Source organism: Magnolia sinica, chromosome 6 (genome assembly GCF_029962835.1).
Source record: "Magnolia sinica isolate HGM2019 chromosome 6, MsV1, whole genome shotgun sequence".
Lineage (NCBI taxonomy): Eukaryota > Viridiplantae > Streptophyta > Magnoliopsida > Magnoliales > Magnoliaceae > Magnolia > Magnolia sinica.
Window position 1 is genome coordinate 25,433,929 of NC_080578.1, and position 14,760 is coordinate 25,448,688.

Here is a 14,760-nt window from a genome sequence, read left to right on the forward strand (position 1 = left end):
GGGTTTCAATGGCAGACGTTTAATCCCCCCCCATTACTTTTTTCAGTGTGGTCCACTTAATCATTAGATCTGTCTTATTTTTCGTCTCAAGTGGACTATACTCAAGGAAACAATGGTGGTTGAACACAGTACCATTAAAAACTTTTTAGGGTGCACCTTGATTTTCCCTATATTTTAATAGGCACTTAATTTATTGATAACTTCACATAAGTTTGAATGAAGAGAAAAAGCAATTATCAGCTTGATCTAACCTTTTAACCTTTTGTGGCCCACTAATGGTCAATCATCATTGTTTCCTATGGTATGGTCCACTTGATTATTGGATCTGCTTCATTTTTTTTGAATAATGTCCTAAAATGATATGAAAAAATGGATGGATGCGGTGGATACTGAATATAGTTGTCATAGTTCAATCGCACAGCGCATATCTTAATACAATATACAAAGGAAACCTATTATGTCCATTTCTTTTTTGAGATTTTATGATTTAAAAGTGTGTATTAGGGTCTTTTTAAATAATCCCTGAAGTTTCATTGAAAAAATCAACAATTATCTTAATGTTTCCCCATGTTTCCCAAAAGTGCGATAAATTATGCGATACAAACGATATATCAAATTATGCGATACAAACGATATATCCCATGCGATAACCGATACGTATCTGTATCCTAAGGGTGCGATACATTGTGCGATACCGATATTTCGAACACTGGCGGTCATACAGATATGATTCAAAAGCCAAATCAAAGATCTAAACCAATTCTCTATGATAACATGCCAAAAAGTCTCTTCCCATGTTGACCATAAATTTGGTTTAAAGACTTGGCGATTCAGTTCAACAACTCATTCAGCCGTGGGTCAGGTCAACGTAGGATACAACTCAAACAAGTCAGACCGAGTTGCCCCAACTCTTTTTTCTTTCTTTCTTTTTTCTTTTTTCTTTTTTTTCTTTTTTTTTTTTTTTTTTTGAAAGATACTGATATCATTGAGGCCAAAAGGAAGAAGAAGAAGAAGATGAAACAGGCAGACAAAGAAAAGAAGAAAAATACTAATACAAAGCAGCCAAACTTAAGGTGCCCATTCCCTTATACATGAATTCACCCTATTTATCACCCAATGCTTGGAATTCTTCCTATTCCAGAAACCAATCGTTCTGCTCAAGCCAAAGGATCCATATAACTGCAAGGAGGGTGATCTTCCAACGAGCAGAGGAATTCTTATCTGGAGCAACCGAGTGCCAAACTTGAAAGTTGCAACAGAAGATCTCAGGAATAAGGCATCACCCACCGCACACTGAACTGACACAATATGCTGGTCCAAACCTCCCTTGCTAGATCACAGTGAATGGAAATATGATTAACAGATTCTGCATCCTTGAAGCAGAGGAGGTAGATATTGAGAAGCACTATTCATCTTTTGCTCAAGTTATCTACTGCCAAAATCCTATTTCTTCCTGCCAACTAGGCAAATGCTACAACCTTATGGGGAGCTCCATAAGTCCAAACTGTTGCTGCAAAATCACATAGCAGTGTTCGCAACATCGATACAATCGGCCGATATATCAGCCGATATTATCGTTATCGGTCCTCAGCAGCACGAAACCCCGAGAAATTATATTCAAAAAAAGAAAAAAAAATCCCCAATTTCTGGATATCGTGCGATATGTCACACAATATCGCAATTTATCGTGCGATATTGCCAATAAATGCATGATATTGTGCGATTTTATTAAAAAAAATATATACATAGAAAAAATCTCTTACCTATTTTATTTGCCTGAGGGAGCCTCAATCGAGTGAATTTGGGGGGTCCGGATCATGTAAGAAAACCCTAAACCCCTCGTTTTTCTTCGAAGAGAATTATTTTGGAAGGAAACCAAATTTCTGGCAATGATTATGGGGATTTGATTTGGGATTTGAAAAAATAAATAAATTTAGGAGAGATTTTTGGGATAATTAAGGATTTTGAAGTCGCCGAGGCTCGTGGGTTGCCAGTTTAACAAAGAAGAGAAGATAGGAAGAGAGTTTTCAAACTCTCGGTCTTTTTTTTTTTTTTTTGGGATATAGGATTTGGTGCGACTCGGTTGCACAAAAGACGGTGCGACCCTTACGTTGAGGCCCACCTTAATGTATGTATTGTATATCCATGCTATCCATCCATTTGGAGATATAATTTTAGGTCAAGAGACAAAGAATGAGTTAAATCCAAAGCTCAATTGGATCCCACCACAGAAAACTGTGGGGATTGAACGCCTACCATTAAAAACTTCTTAGGGCGACAAAAGTTTTCGATCAAGCTGATATTTGAGTTTTCCCTTTGCCCATATCTGGTTGGACTTATGAATAGGTTGGATCTCAAATAAACATTATGGTGGGCCCTAGAAAGGTTTTAAGTTTCAACGGTGGGAATCACAGTCCCCACTGTTTTCTGTGATGGGTCCACTTGAGCTTTGGATCGGCCTCATTCTTTCGCTCTTGCCCCAAAATGATCTCTCAAAATGGATGGACGGTGTGGATACAACAGATACATCATGTTGAGGCCCACAGTCGAGGTCCCACCAACATTGTTGGTTCCACATTGCGTGTACAGGCGTGGGTTGGGTACTACCCAACTCTGGGCGCAGTTTGGATGGATCCCTAACTGTGGGGTCCATTGTGATGTATGTGCCTTAAATCCACACCGTCCATACATTTTGCAAGCTCATTTTAGGGCATGATCCCAAAAATGAAGTAGATCCAATTGTTAGGTGGACTATGGACCATAACACATGAAACAATAGTGATTGAATCGTCATCATTAAAACTTCATGGGTCCACCAGAATGTTTATTGCCATCCAACATGTTGGTAAGGTCACAAACACCTGGATGAATAGACCACACGAATATCAACTTGATCCAAAGCTTTTGTGGGCCCATGAAAAGTTTTTAATGATCAATTACAATTGTTTGGTCAACTTGAGATTTGGAACTACTTCAGTTTTGGGACCATGTCCAAAAATGAGCTTTCAAAATGGATGGACAGAGTGGATATAGGGAACATAAATAATAGTGGGCCCAAAAATGAAGTATATCCAAAGCTCAAGTGGACCACACCACAAAATCAATGTGAATTAAACGTCTGTTGTTAAAAAAATTTAGGGGTCTACCATAATGTTTATTGACCATCCAACTTGTTGATAAGCTCATAAAGACTTGGATAAAAGGAACACACACACACACACACACACACACACACATATATATCAGATTGATCCAAAATTTGTGTGGCCCACAAAAAGTTTTTAATGGCCAATAACCATTTTTTCGTGTACGGTGGTTCATGTCCACTTGAAATTTATATTTGTGTCATTTTTTGGACCAATCCCTAAAACCATGTGGCAAAACAAATGGACGGCATGAATATACCACGCATTCATCGAGGTGGGACCTACTGTCGGGGTCCCACTCACATGGTTGGTTTCGTGTGGCATGTCCCAGGCGCAGACTATACAAGTACAACCCAGGTAACACCTGCTAAGGTGTTATCCCTACTATGGGGCCCACCTTGATGATGTGTTGTATATCTACACCATTTCTCTTGCCCATATTAGGATGTGATCTAAAAAATTAAGCAGATTCAAATCCCAAGTGGACCACACCAAAGGAAACAATGGTGATTAAGTGCACCATTAAAAATTCCAAAGGGCCATCATATGGTTTTCATAATGTTTATTTTCCATCCAACCTGTTAATAATGTCAAGCATACCTGGATGAAGGGAAAGTATAAAGATCATCTTGATCCAAAACTTTTGTGGGCCACATAAAAATTTTTAATAGTCATTCATCATTGTTTCTAATGTTGTGGTCCACTTGAGATTTGAATCTTCTTAAGGTTTGGGATTGCGTCCTAAAATGAGATGGAAAAACATATTGACAATGTGGATGTACAACAAATACACCAAGGTGGGCTCCACATGGTCAAGGTAACAAATACATCACTGTTTTTGTCAGACAACACACAACGTAGAACCTTATACAAAGGAAACTACTATGCACACTCCTTTTTTGAGAAGTTATGATTTAAAAGTGTGCATTAAGGTCCTTTTTTACAATATTTGAAGTTTCATTGAAAAATTCAATTATTTTCCCCATGTTTCGCAAAAAGTGAGATAAATTACCCGACACAAATGATATATCTCATGCAATAACTGATACGTATCTGTATCCCAAGGGTGCGATACATGGTGCAAAACCGATATTTCGAACATTGATCACGAGGAACCTGTAATGAAGAGGTTGAAATCCGAGTGAAGAAAGATCTCACAAAGAAAAGACCAGAATTATTCAATCTCCGCACCAGAGAATCCTTCTCGTCTGGGTTAGGCTGAATCCCTTGCAACCGAGACAAAAGACTAAACAGCTCATCAATCTCCTCATCCAAGAGATTTCTATGGTAAGGTGGTAAACTAATTTAAGATCGAAATATCTGGACCCGGACTAAGCCCAGCAAGCCTAGGAAAGGCCGACCTTAGAGTTGAATCCCCGCACCATAAATCTTCCCAAAATCTAACCCGAGAACCCTCCCCAACTAAAAATCCCATCCCCTTGAAAACCTTGGGCGCTACCCTAGCTATATATTTCCAAATAAAGGAAGTGGGATACAAGGATGATCCTTTATCCACAACCCAATATGAGAGGCTCCATACTTTCCAATAATAATGGACTTCCAAAGACCGTCTTCTTCCAACCCAAACCTCCAAACTCATTTTCCCAACAAAGCCAGATTTACGTCCTCAAGCTTCTTGATTCTTGCACCTCCTTCAGAACAAGGTATACAAACCTCCTCCTAGCTTAACAAATGGAATTTGCTGGAAGGAGCCCCTCCTTGCCAAAGGAAATTCCTCCTTAGTCTATCCTTTCTAAGACTAACTTAGGGCACTAAAAAAGAAAGATGAAATACCAGGGAAGATTAGACAGAAAAGCCTTGATTAGGGTGAGTCTACCCCCAAGAGACGGGAGCTTATTTTTTGAGGGAGAAAGCTTTCTTTCCATCCTCTCCAACACCTTATCCCAAAGGTGCTTCGATGTTTTCCCTACACAAAGGGGCAACCCGAGATTAAGAGGAAAGGGCCCTAGCTTTAAACCCACAAATATTTGCCATAAAAGAAGATCTTCGAATCAGACAGATGAGCTCCAAATAGCTCACTTTTGATCAGATTGACTCAAAGACCCGAGCCCACCTCAAAACACCTTATAAGTTTTCCAAGGTTATCCACCATCATCAAACCATTAGCTTTGAAAAAAAAATAATGATAAGAGTATCATCTGCGAACCGACCCACAGATGACCCCTCCCAAACATACGACTCAATGCTCCATAAATGATGACAAAGTAACTAAAAAAATTCTAAAAAAGACGAAAGAAAGAATATATATATATATATATATATATATATATATATATATATATATATATATAGAAAATTTCTAGAAAAAGGAAAATGTGGTTTAGGCAACTTTCGAGTTAATTTGTTCAATTAGGACCTAAAAGTACCCAAAAAAAAAAAACATAAATCCATTAACTATTTTTCCAATTAAAAAATATTTTTAAGTAAACTATTTTTGTTAAATTAATATATTTATGCATATTAACAAAGTAAACCCAAAGATGTTTTGTTTAATAATATTCAAGCAATAATCCCCTCAAAATAATCTTTTTTCATTTTTGAAATTAAAAATAAAAAAATAATTAAAAAAAAAAATCTTTTTACATTTTAAAGACTTTATACTACAAAAATCTTTAAAATTAGCTATAAATGCAACATTTCAACATGGATACCATAAAGGGAAAGCAAAGTCATGTAAATGCACAACACAATTTACTTTCATAGCAAGAAGTGCAAAGAGGAATGCTGAAAAAAGTGTAAAACTTCAAAGATATGAATACAAGATTATTTCCATGAGCAGTGTAATGATGGCACCAGTAAGAAGGTACCGTAATAACTAAAATAGCCACATCAATGACAACATCAGTATTGTAAAACACTAAGGCCAGACCTGTTTCCAGAGTTCTTCGGCCTCCTTAGTACGACCACGCATTTTTGCTCGATCGGAGATAGCAATAGCCCAATTGTAAAAGGCCTAGCATAGAATGACAGTAACTCATCAAACTGTACTAAAGAGAGGAAATGTAAACAAGATTTCACAAGTAGGGTAGAGCATACATCATGAAGAGTAGGGCAAAGTTGGGTAGCTTCATCATATTTTTTACAAGCCTCCTCAAGCAAAGCATCTTTTGAGGGTGAACTAGATTCTGGACCCACATTGTCTGCACTTTCCTGTTAAGAAGAATTAATATCAGTAAGAAAGAATGCTTGCAGCTTGATGCATTTTGAACCTGATGAGAAATGCTTGAAAACTCATATTGCAAAATGAAGGATCGAATAGGAAAATCATTCAAATGTGAACTCCAAAATTTACAGAATCAAGCAGGAAAAAATTGTAAGCTTGCTAAGAAAAATCAGAATCAGAAAATTTCTTTTTTTTTCTTTTTTGTTTTTTGCTTTTTTTTTTTTCTTTTTTTTTTTTTGAAGGGAATGATATTTTATTAAAACTATCAAAGACAAAAACAGACTACAATAATGCATCCTAATACACCAGAAAGATAACAATCCGCACATAACTCTAACAATGAAGCCCACCCCATAACATCAAACTTGGCCCTTCTAAAAACCTTTGTGACTGACCCACTTTGATTTCAGTAGGACTGATTATTCCTTTCCCCCCACAAAGCCCAATCAGAACCAGAAACTAATGGAGTTAAATAAGAAAATTGACATTAAATTCCAGGCAATATGAGATTCTAGTCATGATCACATCGATATATTGAGAAGACAAGGTAGGCAGTAGACAGACACGTCAAGGAAATCAATTCAGCTAAAGGGACCCTTGTAAGGTTTCCAACACATTCTGATTATCCCAACAAACAGCATCATACAGCCATTGAATAGGCATAACAAGCAATAGATACACATTTATTCAGTTCACTAATTTTGCTGCACATGTGCATTATGTGAGAAGGCAGTGCAGAGCAAACATGAGGCAGTTACGTAAACAGTTCTTTATGCATTAATGCCTATCAGATACAGTTAGGAAAAAACAAGTATCCAGAATGTTCAAGCAATTGGTATCAAACCTGAAGAACCAAAGCCCAATTGTACAGCGCATCATAGTCTTCAGGATTTCTCTCTATTGAACTAGCATACCTACAGAACAACAACAGGATTGTTTATGGACATATGAGAAACCAGTTAGAAGCGTTGACATAATTGCTTAGCATGCATTTCATCACAATAGACCTTGAAAAGGTTGTAAGAAGTAAAAGCTAAAAAGATAGTGAAAACAAGAACCAGAATAGACACCTAGAAAGGTATAAACTCCCAGTGATACAAGTACAGTTTGCAAAGGAAAGAACATGAAAACTTATATGGTTTTCAAACATAAAGAATGTTCTCAAATAGTGTAGAAAGTGAGAACAATGAGTATGGTAAAGAAGTCCCTAATTAGATGAAATATTGGCAAGTGTATCCCAATGCCATCTGATGTTTTAACACTCGAGTGAGGACAATTTTCCATAAAGAAAATTGCAAGCAAAATAAAGTAAATATCCGAGTTAGTATGCTACGATACAGACTGTCGCAAGAACATCACATTGACCAACAATGAAATCCTATTTTGTACAGAAATTTACAGTAGGAAAATATATGTCACTGTGTGAGTATGCTATCTATGTACTTTTCTGGAATTCTCTTATGAGTTTATATATATATATATAGAGAGAGAGAGAGAAAGAGAGAGAGTAGGCCTCTCTCTCTCTCTCTCTCTCTCTCTCTCTCTCTCTCTCTCTCTCTCTCTCTCTAGTTTTGGTGACATCCCCACCCTCATGGGATCATTAGCAATGCCCACAGGATGACCTATTGTCGATCCGAACTGTTCATGCATTCATACAACTAGGAGCAAGCCATGGTGCAAAACTCATGCCAATCAGGTGATCCCAAGCTTCCAATCAATAGCATGAAAATGTATAGTCAAGATTGACGGGAGAAACAAAATAGCTCCAACCAACCTAAAAACAGCTAGTAGATAAATCCCACTTTGTATTTCTAGACAGCTAGCTGATGGGGAGGATGCGCCCAAGCATAGGCACCTCCAAGCTAAGCACAAGAATTACACACAAAGTAGAAAGAGACAATCCAAAAACTTTATTCAATTCAAAAGTGCCTTATACTACTCATGCCATGCACTTATATAAGCATTGAGACATACATATAAGGAAGATTCTTAATGTCATTGACAACCAATAACTTATTACAATAATAAAAAATAATAATAATAATAAAAATAAAAAATAAATGCCCAAGGGATAATAAGGTAATTAAGAAGTTTGACTGATTGATTATTACATGGCTGGCTAATTGATTTTGCTAGCTAGCTAGCTACATAGGAGGTTTGGGCCTCTTTATTGATGAGCCAACTGTGAGACGGGCTTAATGGACCTGAGCTTGGCCAATAGATCGTGGGACTAGTTCAGCCTGCATCAGTCCTCCCCAATTTGAAAGAACTCGACTCTAGCGAGTTAATAGCCTAATATTGATCATAGAGGTCAGGAATCAAGTACTTGAAGTCTATAGTTGTACTCCATATAGCATCAGAGAGAGATCGTCCTTGCCAACGGATGAAAATTTTCTGATAACCAGGATGAAAATTTTCTGATAACCAGCTTGACGCATGGAGATGAACTGGTCATCGAAAACATCAACGATCGTGTCTGTAGATGGCAAAATGGTCACAAGTGTGATGGCTTGTTCCTCGATACCATTGTCAGTATGGTGCCTATGTTAGATTGAAAGATCTTCTATATTGAAAGTAAGATTGATAAGTAAATCTAGTGAGAAATCTAAAACATAAGAATTGGCACTAATCTTCTTTATGATTTTGAATGATCCCCCATTGCAAGGATGGAGCTTCTTCGAGGTACCGAGGGACAACTTTTTAGAACAAATATAGGCCATAACAATGTCTCCTTTCACAAATTCAACAAAACGTCTTACATCTGCATATTGCATATAACTTTATTGTGTCGAACTCGTCATGCACATGCTGCATATGGCAAATGAAGTCATTAACTTCCGCGCTTAGTCTCGACTATGTGAGTAAAAGAACCAAATTGATTGGAAGATGCAATCGTATACCAGTTACTACTTCAAAAGGTGACATCTTTATGAACCTGTTGACTAAGTTGTTATAGGCAAATTCAACCATGGGTATTACTAAGTCTCACATAGCTATATTATCGCGAACAAGACTCCAGAATAATTTGCCCAAGCTATGGACCACTTTTGTTTGACCATCGGTCAAAGGGTGGTAGGCACTAGAGAACTAAAGCTTGGTTTATGTTGTTGCCCAAAAAGTTTTCTGAAAAATAACTCACGAAGTTGTTATCACGATCTAACACAATCGTCTTCAAATGCCCATGAAGATGAACAACATCTCGAAAAAATGGTCAATACTAAGAGCGTCTGTTGCATTCCAACATGGTATGAAATGAGCCATCTTTGAAAATCAATTAACCACCAAAAATACTGAATCAACTTTCCAAGCAGTCTTTCGCAAACCCAAGACAGTTTATGCTGAGATCTTCCTATGGAGCATGTGAGAATGGCAGTGGTTGATACAATCCACTATTTTTCTTTTAACCCTTAGCAAGCTAGCAAACCCTACATAACTGGCAGATCTTCATGACATCTGATTTTAGACGAGGTTAAAGCATTTATCTCCAACGAGGGCTAGGGTCTTATCACAGCCCAAGTGACCACTACATCCACCAGCGTGGAGTTGTACACAAACCGAGTTAGCTCGGTTAACTCACTCAACTCAACTCGGAAAAGCTCGATTTGACTTGGCTCAAAACTAGGTTTGAGCCGAGTTGAGCTGATTTTTTTAGCTCGAAAAAATTTCGAGCTGAGTCTGAGCTAGACCAAGCTCGACTCGACTCAACTCGGAAGTTGACACGAACTTGACTCGGTTCGAATCGATTCAACTCGGATCGGGTTCACTTAATATAAACATTTTGTAAATATTTGTATTTAAATAAATTATATTATATATATTATAATATAATATATTATATACATTAAAAATTCTAAAATCTAAACTCGAACTCAGATCGTAGGCTTGAACTTGAACTCGGCTCGAAAGATCGAGCTCAAACTCGGCTCAAGCTGGCCCAACTTGCTGACCGAGCTGAGCTGAGCTAGCCAATTAGGCTCGAGGACCGAGTTGAGCCAAGTTCGAGCTGGGGTAGTCTGTTGGCCAAGCCGAGCTAAGCTCGACTCGGTTCGGCTCGTGTATAAGCTGCACACCAGCGTATAACTCCCTCATAATATACTCACAGATGGACATACTGGGTAGGCAAAGTTGTGTCCCCTAGAATAAGTAGTCATCATGAATATTGAAATGTGGGTCTTGCATGATCTCCACTAAGAACGTCTATATAAGTACATCAAAAATTCTTGTCGTCAACATACTCACGCCGTATCTCTTCGAATCCCAAAACAGTGGCAGACATCGATGACAATAAATGCGCACGACAGCTCAATGCATCAGCAACTTGATTATCCTTGCCAACCTTATGATGGATGACAAAAGAGAACTCCTGAAGGTAAGCGCTCCACTTGACACGACAAGCACTTATCTTCTGTTGAGAGTTTAGGTACTTGGGTACTTCATGATCATAGTATAGGATCATGACGAGCATAAAAGTGATAGGCACGTTTGTGAGACCGAATGGCATAATCAGCCATTCATAGAGACCATCCTTCTTAAATGTCGTTTTTAGAACTATACATGAGCCGAACTGAGTCGAGCTTGGCCTAGCTCGACTCGGCTCAGCTAGCGAGCTACCCCAGCTCGAACTCGGTCCTCGAGCCTAACTGGCCAGCTCGGCTCGACTCAGCTCGTCTTGGTCAGCAGCTTGTGCCAGATCAACCCGAGTTCAAGCCAAGCTTGAGCTCGATCTTTTGAGCCAAGTTCGAGTTCGAGCCTACAAGCAGAATTCAAGTTTAGATTTTAGGATTTTTAATGTATATAATATATTATATATATAATATAATTTATTTAAATATAAATATTTACAAAATATTTATATTAAGTGAACCCGATCCGAGTCAAATTAATTCGAATATATTAAGTGAACCTGATCTGAGTCGAATTAATTCGAATATTTTAAGTGAACCTGATCCGAGTCGAATTAATTCGAACCAAGTCAAGTTCTGAGTCAAGTCGAGCTCAGTCTAGTTTCGAGCCAAGTCAAATCGAGCTTTTTCCGAGTCGAGTCGAGCGAGTTAACCGAGCTAACTCGGTTCGTGTACCGCTCTAGTCATTTTCCATTCGTCACCAGGTCGAATGCGGATCTAATGGTATCCACTGCAAAGATCAATCTTGGAGAAGATGCTTGCAACTGGCATCAAGTCCAGCATATCATCGATCCGAGGAATGGGGAAGCAGTACTTAACTGTGATTTTTATTAATAGCTCAGTTGTCTACACACTACGCCAACTTCCATCCTCCTTGGGAATAAGGAGGGTTAGCACAACACATGGACTAAGGCTCTCTCGAATTTAGCCCTTTTTTAGCAACCCATCAACTTCACGCTTTAACTCGGCATGCTCAACGAGACGCATTCAATATGCCGATAAGTTAGGCAAGGATGCTCCAAGAACCAAATCTATGGCATGTTAAATATCCCACGGTGGAGAACACCTCAGGCAAATCATCGAGCACTAAATCTTGAAAGTCATGCAACATGGATTTGACTTCATCGGGAATAGACTCATCCTGGTCAATAAAAGGCTCTTGCACCTATTTTGCGAGTAGAGCGAACATTATGCCTCTCCTTGTTTTTTTCCTCAAACTTCTGCATGGTGAGAACACGAGAGTTAGAAAGAGCAGCTGATGTCGACGACGGGGGTGTGGATGAAGGAGGCGACGTAAGCTACAACAAGCAAGGATGGATACGATGGCCTCCTCATAGGAAAGTATGTGCGTTAGCCTCATCGTCGCTTCGTACCGTTCAGTCAAAGAGCCAAGGTCGACTAAGAAGGATGTGAGCGACATTCATCAAAATTATAACACACCATATGATGTCCTCATAAATGCTAATTTTGAAGGACACTAAAAACCTTCGAGTCACAAGGATGGCAATACCATCAACCCACACAAACTTGTATGGTTTTGGATGCCTTTCAGTTGGCAATTTGAGTTTATCAATCATCGCTTGAGAGACGATGTTCATTGTACTGCCACCATCGATGATTATGTTACATAACCTACCCTGGCATTTTACTCATGTACGAAAAACAGTGGTCCGTCGCCAGTTTTCCTCTTCCTCTTCAATGGTGGTAAGAAGGCAGCATATCATAAGAGTAGGGCCTTCAACCTTTGCTTTGATTGCAGTTTCAACAGGGGGGTCCTCTGGCTATGATCCAGGCTATGCATACGACTATTTGATCTCAATGTGTTCATCATAATACTCAAGGTCATCCGAGTAGTAAGTATCCTCCTTACTTCCGCAATAATCATGGTGTGTCATAAAGGCCATTATGGGGCCGTTACATAAAGGTAACGGTGGCAACCGTTACACGTTACAGCGTCACAACGGCCGTAATAGCCATTATCGAAGAAAAAAAAATGACATGTAACCGTCGTTAAAGGCCCATTACATCCCTTATAAAGGCCATGGCATCCCTGTAATGGTATGTTATGGGACAAAAATAGATTTTTCATACTTTTTTTCAATGTTACAGGGCAGATACAAGTTTTTTGGGTTTTTTTCTCAATTAAAAAAAGAAAAAAAAAAAAGTAATCATGATGGTCGTTATGAGGGTCGTAACAACCATTACGACCTGTATTGTAACAGTAACGGTGGTGGCCATTATGCCCACCGTTACCGTTACGGAATACCTTGGCAATAATGGAGGTTCCTGGCTTGCGGATATTCATTAGAAAAGTGTCATATCTGGTCCACAACATTAAACAGTCAAGACACCTCCATTCTTGACTAAGGGGAGGATTAGGGCCTTGCCCTTGTGTGATGTCCCTATAGTGCTAGTTGCCTTTGGTATAAATTTTGTGGCAGAGGGCGTTGCAAAGGTTGTGGCTTCCTTACATGTGGAGTTTGCATCTGTGAGCGCGACTTAAAAGGGTCAGGAGGCGGTCGATAGCCCTGTGGTGGAATCCGGTTAAGATGTGGATTCAAACCCTTTCTCACAAAAGGTTCCTCGGCTAGAGAACCATAACGTCAAAGAGTATGCTATCACGGTTGTTGTTCAACTTATCGAGACTTCTGATAAATATCATCAACTGACTCGAAATCATACATGATCATCTCGCATTGGATTTTTTGGCATAACCCTGCCATATAGCGGTTAGCCGTTACACGATCTGTCTTTGCAAGCTTACAATGGACGGAAAGCTCATTGAACTTCTCAATGTAGTCATTCACCGATAAAGTACCCTATTTGAACACAAAGCTCCTAAGGAAGAGTATCCATGTAATTTGAAGGCAAATACTTGCTCTCTAGCTTCATTCTCATGTCAGCCCACCTGGCTATAATACAACAACCCGTGATGAGATTGTTATCGTCAATGCTTCGCCACCAAATTCTTGTTGGGCCCTTCAACTTGACCTTGACAAAGGCCACTTGTTGGACATCGTCCATGTCATTCCATGCAAAATAATCTCCAAGCATTGTAATCCGATCCACAAAAGTCTTTACATTAAGACGGCCCGTGAAGTTTGGTAATTCAACTCGTACTTTCTTGGTGATATCGTCTTTATTAGGTATTTCTATCGAGGCATCAAGGGCTTTCTCTACAAAGAGTCATTGCATGAAGTCATAAACAGACTCCTAAGGACCCATACCATTTTGATTCACCAAAGGTTTTGGTTGGAACCCTTGTCCTGGATTTGGATCATCGTCAAGATCTTTGATGGGGTCAGGCTACTCTTCATGTAGTTGGTCGACAGTAGTTCCCATGCTGGCTACCCTCGCGAATAGCTCGATGATTCAATTGTCTCGTTGTTGATTGGTAAGCCTCCCTCAATTTATGTTACCACCATGGGTAGACATCGTATTCAAGGGTGACGCCAGAAAATAATGGATAGAATATACGGCCGCCTCTAGTTTAGAGCAAAAGATTATTAATGGGCAAAGATTCTAGGGTTTAATGGGTTGAAATAAGGTTGGATTGGGACAATTATTGGTTTGGGATTTTGGACTTTTAATAGGTTGTGATAAGGGTAAGATTTGGAGCAGAATATGGCTGATTTTTTTAGGGCCTCTAATCGGTTGGAATGCGGCAGATTTTTTTGGGTTTTCATCGGTTGGAATAGGGCTGATTTTTGTGGGTTTTAATGATCTAGAATGGGGCTGATTTGGGGGGGTTTTAATGGACTGGAATATAGGTTAGATTTTTACTAAAATAGGGTTGTTACTGGGTTGGATTATGGAGGGTAGATGGCTGCCAAAATTTCAGAAGTCTCCCCTTGTCAATTGGACTGTTGGGTTTTATAAAAGAAAAGAAAAGGTGATTGGGGGTAGGAGGGATGGATGCGATGAAGAAAATAAACGAAAAGATTCAGAATTTTCATGATTAAAGAACCTGGAAACAAAATTTGGAGATTGTCGTTGATCCAGGACTTTAACCCAACTGTTGAGACCC

At 39.0% G+C, this 14,760-nt stretch overlaps 1 protein-coding gene across 2 annotated transcripts in view; it reads right to left on the reverse strand.

Annotated features, from left to right (window-relative positions):
* The window catches only part of LOC131248579 (protein HLB1), a 77,596-nt gene that overhangs the window by 35,213 nt on the left and 27,623 nt on the right, over positions 1–14,760 (reverse strand). For both annotated transcript variants that reach the window (XM_058248923.1, XM_058248922.1), the window contains exons 3-5: positions 7,175–7,244; positions 6,204–6,317; positions 6,037–6,120 (exon numbers count right to left, since the gene is read on the reverse strand). In XM_058248923.1, the coding sequence (XP_058104906.1) occupies positions 6,037–6,120; positions 6,204–6,317; positions 7,175–7,244 (268 nt within the window). The remainder of the gene's footprint in view (positions 1–6,036; positions 6,121–6,203; positions 6,318–7,174; positions 7,245–14,760) is intronic.